Below are 6,119 nucleotides of genomic sequence, written 5' to 3' on the forward strand. Positions count from 1 at the left end.
GGTAACGAAATATGCTTCATTTTATTCTTCTGTAATTGTTTTTAAAATATCAAGAAAGTTTTTTGTTATTGCATTTGCAGCAGTTAAAGAAAGATCCATCCGTGCTGTATATATAGGTCCGGGTCGCAGACCCGAATATAGTGATTGGCGAAACATTCATGCATTTAAGGGTTAATGGAGGTTTAAATAAATTTAAAAAATGCACATGCAACTAAAATATAACTGATCGAACAAAAACAGTGGAGATCTGACAAAAACAGGTCTCAGAGAGGTGTTTATTACAAATAAAAATTTAAATGAAGGCACGTCGAGTTGGCATCGAGTGCGAGGGTCGTGGCGGGATGCGGATCCGTCACTCGTGGTGCACCTCGGTGTCGGACAAACAGAAGAAGTGAGGAATATTTAACAGCAGCGGTCACACTGATGATGAGGCGAGCACCAGTGAAGTGATCGCGGCCGCGCATCTCGTTTCTCATGCCCGCTCCATGTGTCTACAGGGCAGCGCTTTTCACAAGCGGAGATCGCTACTAGACGAATCATGTAATTTGTTATTTTTATTATCTCTGTTCTTTTGTCGTAAGTTATACTATTACTCCAGTAATTTATACTAGCCTATCCAGCGCTCCCTGAATGCAGTCTCTGGCTTATTGCCAGTCAAGCGCAAGCACACTGCAGGGACGCGCCTAACGACTTTGATCTGATCATAAAGTCTTTCCGAGTCACAGGGCTCAAGTCCGAGTCAAGTCTTGAGTCATTGCTGTCAAAGTCTATGTCGAGTCTCAAGTCTTCTTTAATTATTTTGAGTCAAGTCGCAAGTCATCAAATTTGGGACTGGAGTCCGAGTCAAGTCTTGAGTCAAAGTGACTCGAGTCCACACCCCTGGTGTGTGGTGTGCCGCGATGTTCCCCCCACACATCAGGATTTCTGATCGTTAATATTTAACATGCTGAATATTTACGATTCGCGATCGGGGCGCCTCCGACGTTCTTCCGAGCAGATTCAGTCACTCTTAACACACCTCACACCACAGGAAAATCTGATAAGATAATCTTTAGAACCACCAAGATAATCGGGACATTACCTAGGATTGTTGGAAGGGGAGAAATCGGCCCAAAATCAGCCCAAATATCTTGTGGTGTGTACCCAGCATTATCTGACACACTCAGTTCAGTTCATGGAGTTCTCTCCTAATGAGCTGATGATATGAATCAGTTGTGTTAAATAAGGGAGACATGCAAAATGTGCAGAGCTGTGGGTCAGGTCCCCAGGACCAGGATTAAGAACCACTGATTTAGTATGTCATAATTACTGCTTTCAGTAAAAAAAAGTAATAATTTTGAATTTTCATTTCATAATTATGACTTACCAAAGCGTGATTTTTTTTTTCTTATGTGGTGGAAATGAGCTTTCAAACAGATCAAGTACATTTTGGAGAAAAATAATATGCTGACATTTTCATAGAAATGCAGTCACTGGTTTATTTTGATACATTCTTCCCAAAGATGTCTCTGGAGCCACAGATGAAATGCGGACAGCTCAAGCAAAGCTGCAGTCATTCAAAAGATGAAGTTCTTGAAGTCACTAAAGAAGGTGTCTTCTTTCAGAAATATGGCTGCCCATCTAAAGGAAATTATGCACTGGTGCCGAAGCTGTAAGTTTCATCAAGAGCATACGCATCTGGCCTTCTTAAACCTGAAGTGTCTGAGAATGGAATGTCTGGAAGCTGAAGGTGTCAGGTACATAAAAATACTCTAATTGAAATCTGTGCTTCATTCATGAGACATTCTTAAAAACATAAATTGTTATTTAAGCAGGTGTGTATATAATATCTAATCATATTATATATATTTTCAAATTCGGGGTGAAGAAGAGATTAAAGAAGTTTAAGTTAAAGGTTCAAAAGGCATTGATGTTTCAAAAGATTCAGTTCCTTCACTGCACTTTGGAGAACTCGATGGCACCATGGAATCTTCATGGCACGCTACAGAACTGCCAGATGCAGATCTACATTTTCCAGGATGTGTTCTAGACCAGTTAAATACTTTTTCATTGAAACACGGGACCTGCAGGCCACAGCAACAATCCTCAAAAGAAGAGGTGTCAGGAAACAAAAAGGTACTTGGAGCTGAGGTAAAAATTGACTCACAGACTGCCTTGCAGAAACCAAATGTGCTAAATGATGATACTGATGATATTTTTGCATCCTTTGAATTTTATGGGGTTCATAGTGTTTTTTTTTTTTTTTTTGACAACTTGGGCACAAAAACGGACCACATCAAAAAGATCGAGTTAAATGAAATAATGTACTGTATACACTGTGACTTTTTTCCTGCACAATTTGAATTTTGTACAGAAATGTTTAATTTTGGATTGAAAAATGACATGTTGTTTCCCAGTGACCTCTGCTGAATGGAATGTGACAATCCACAGAAATAAACGGAGAGAATAAACCTGTTGTCAAAAGGAAGTGTGTGAACTCTGAGTAGTGTTTTTCTTCTTCACCTAAACCAGGGGTCACCAAACTCGGTCCTGGAGGGCCTGCAGAGTTTAGCTCCAACTTGCCTCAACACACCTGCCTGGAATTTTCAAGTATACCTAGTAAGACCTTAGTTAGCTGGTTCAGGTGTGCTTGATTAGTGTTGGAGCTAAACTCTGCAGGACACTGGCCCTCCACGACTGAGTTTTGTGATCCCTGCCCTAAATGGTTCTTATAATATTATTGGATTCATGGATGGAATTCAACAGTTCCTAAGGAAATAAAAACATATTAATTTCAAATGTACTCTATATAAATGATACATTCACACGCCATTTTAGCCCACCCCATTAAGGAAGGTGTTCCAGGAAACGCATCTTAAAACATGAACTGAAACTAATTTGCATAAACATGCACCAAAATACCAAATGTACAGATCTGATCAGCACATGCAGAAATAGTCTGTGGTGGAGATTATTTAGAAAAGGGAGTTTTCAGTAGTTAATCCAAACATCAGTTTACTTCTGTTTAAATTGCACTAAATGTTTAAAGATGTGAAATGATTAACTGCAAAAGGCAAATATTACCATGTTTGCACAGTGAATCATATTTGATGTTACACCAGGTTTATTAAAGCATATTATAAAAAGTAAATACATTACAAAATGGTTGTTACATGTATATGTATTTAAAATTAATGTTTTAAAAATGTAGTTAAATACAAAAAAGAAACAATAATTTTAAATGCAGCTTTAAGTTTGCCGATTGATTACAGAAATGAAGTTTAGTTGGTTTTATTAGAGCTCAGTTTACACCACAACCTGTCCCAGAATGCCTCATGCATCTCAGGCTCCCGTGGCCAGTCTAGATAAGTTCTAGTTTTTACCAGCCGGGCCAATCTATGGTGGGAGGATAGCAAGCGAGACGGAATCATTTCTATGAAGACCAGGATAAGAATGTCCCTGTGTTCTACTTGGAGCCGGTAGGTGGCCAGCTGCATCTCCAAAGAACACCAGTTGCTACCGAGGTAGTTGCGACTGATGAGACAAAGAGTCCGGCGACTTGCATAGATGCTGTCCGTGATGTTTTCCACAATGTCTTGTCCCAATTGAAAGTCCCGACTATGCAGGCAGAGACGCAAAAACGGAGGGCCCCGCTGCTCTAAGTTTGGAAGAAGTTCCTCCATGACCCAGTGCTCATCCTTACCGCTGAAAGACACAAAAACATCGTAGCGGTACTGGTGTTTACCGTTCACATGCAAAGCCTCTCGTAAACATCCACTGGCGATGTGATAGAATGGCGCAATATATTGGCCTGCAAACTTATATGACAGTACCACAATAATAAAAATACACAAAAAGGCAGTGGTGGAGGTGAAGAACACAAATTCGATATCAAATGAGCAGGTTTTGGAATAATCAACAAAGTTAAGGTGGTCGATTCCATTGTCAGTCAAGCACTGCAGTTCTTTCATGGTGGGTCTGAACATGGCAACCTGCACCTTCCTGTTGTCCTTCGCCCATGAGACCAGCCACGCATTATCACAATTGCAGTACAGACCCAAGCCCAGAAGATGGAGGTACTTCAAACTAGTGAGATGTTCCACCAAGTTTTGAAGAACATTGACGTTATCTTTTGGCATAAGAACTAGACCTGTCAATGCTTTTAAGTCTTTGGTCAGACTTCCATCCAGAAAGAACATTCTGCAGTTTTTCAGAATCAGCATCTGGAGTTTTGTCAGATTGTGAAACATTGTGGCCAGGTTTGGCTGCTTCGTCAATTCAATGTTTTCCAGATGTAGGGTTTTTAAATGAACAAGCTGATTGATTACAGCCAAGTCTCCAATATTGTCTGAGAACATCGACTCAAATTCCAGATTGACGACCGATCTAACATATTTCCCAATAAATTCATTTCCACAGTTCATATATGCTGCATTTATCTTAAGGGTGACTACAGATGTCAAGAGTGAACTGTTGCAGCCCTCAACGGTCACATATTTACCTTTAATGTGGAAGTTTAGACCCTGACCCAGTGTAGCATTGTTCCTGATCACAAGTTGCATTGGTCTCAAGCCTGAACTAATGAAAACGTTACTTAAATGATATGGAATAATTCCAAATATATCAGAAAAATGCAGTGTGATCAGTGGCACATCAGGTGGGAAGTTCAGATCTCCCAGCAGAAACACACTAAGGTTAATCAGATGTCCAAATGATTCCGGTTCAATATGAATTATAGGATTTCCTTGGAGATCTAAGACCATAAGTTCATATAAACCACTGAATGCGTGTTGATAAATGTAAGATAACTTATTGCTACAGAGGTTTAGCTCTTTTAACTTGTGTAATCCAATGAAAGCAAAATCTTCTATGTTAGAAATGTTACTGATGGATAAGTCCAGAATTTCAAGAACTGAAAAACACAAAAACTGGTGAGAAATGATCTTATCTATGTTATTTGTGCTTAGTATCATAAAAGAAAGCCTTTTGACTGTCTGTGGAAATGAGGAACAAAGAGATAGGAAATCATTTGGTCTGAGCACATGCTTAATTATGTTAACAATAGTGAGATTTCTGAAAATCTGAAAGACTGAATATACATCTAAGACATTTACAATCTTATACACATATATGTTACCTTTGAGCACAATTCCCTTAATATCTTCACAGCCATGTGAGATATTAGTAGGAGTTGGTGGCAAGTTAATAGTCTCATAACGAACTTCTAAAGACTCAACTGAATATAACTTTGCTGCATTACACAAGTCATCAACGTTAAGTACATCCACTCTGACTCTCAAAGTATGAATTTTATGCACTCCAAATAAAGAAAGATCTCTGAGGAAATCAGTGTTTGAAACAAAGCACAAGATAAAAAGATTTCCCAAAACTTCTAAAGCTCCCTCGTCTACATGCTCTACTATTCCTAGATAAAAATGCACCTTTTCAATTTCGAACTCAGTAGATATGTAACCGTCAGAGATGTTGAACACCGAGCAGTTTGGGTAGTGAAGTCTATTTAGCTCATATTCCTCTAACTTAAACAGCTTCAGTGATTTTGCTTTTGCTAGTCGACAAATGACCTCAGATATATCCTTCAAACACACATTGAGTATCTGTAATTCTTGCAACTGAGGAATCATTTCAAAAACATTTGGTGCCAATGATGATATACTATACTGTGAAAGAGACAAATGGTTAAGTGAGGAAAGGCGACTGAAATCAAGAGCTACCTCGCAACAGATTTCTGTAGACAAGAAAGACAATGTTAATGAAGTTACATTGGTCAATTCATTAAAAGCCTCTGGAGGGATTTCTGATAAACATCCAACAATTTCGAGGTATTCCAAAGAAGCAAAGCGTGAGAATGAGTCTGGAGCCAAGGCACCATGAAAGTCTCGTTCCATTTGAATGCAGAGGTTAAGTAAGTTTGATGGAAGTCCACGCAGGTCTTCTTTAATGTTAGTGACATGATGGCACTCAGCAATGTTTGTTTTTCCAGCACAGGTTGTGGCAACAGGAAACTCTTCCACATCACGGTAGAAAAGGCATTTATCAGCAAGCCAAGAACACACACATGAAGCCTTCAGAAACAGTATGAAGAGTGAGAACAGAGGCACCATCTTCAATTCCTCAGTGAT

General features: G+C 39.2%; 1 protein-coding gene and 1 pseudogene across 1 annotated transcript; one reads left to right on the top strand and one right to left on the bottom strand.

Moving 5' to 3' along the window:
* Window positions 1–2,448, top strand: part of LOC107598179 (protein nepro homolog) — a 16,380-nt pseudogene extending 13,932 nt beyond the window's left edge.
* Window positions 2,449–3,260: 812 nt separating this feature from the next.
* LOC107598181 (toll-like receptor 4) lies at window positions 3,261–6,119 on the bottom strand. The gene has a single exon (XM_016289457.1). It carries the CDS (start codon window positions 6,099–6,101, stop codon window positions 3,261–3,263), a length of 2,841 nt encoding a protein of 946 aa, XP_016144943.1. The 5' UTR covers window positions 6,102–6,119.

This window comes from Sinocyclocheilus grahami, unplaced genomic scaffold, assembly GCF_001515645.1.
Source record: "Sinocyclocheilus grahami isolate Dianchi unplaced genomic scaffold, SAMN03320097.WGS_v1.1 scaffold246.1, whole genome shotgun sequence".
Taxonomy (NCBI): domain Eukaryota; kingdom Metazoa; phylum Chordata; class Actinopteri; order Cypriniformes; family Cyprinidae; genus Sinocyclocheilus; species Sinocyclocheilus grahami.

Coding starts and splice junctions, on each gene's coding strand:
- LOC107598181 (XM_016289457.1), bottom strand. CDS start 6,101: ATGGTGCCTCTGTTCTCACTCTTCATACTGTTTCTGAAGGCTTCATGT.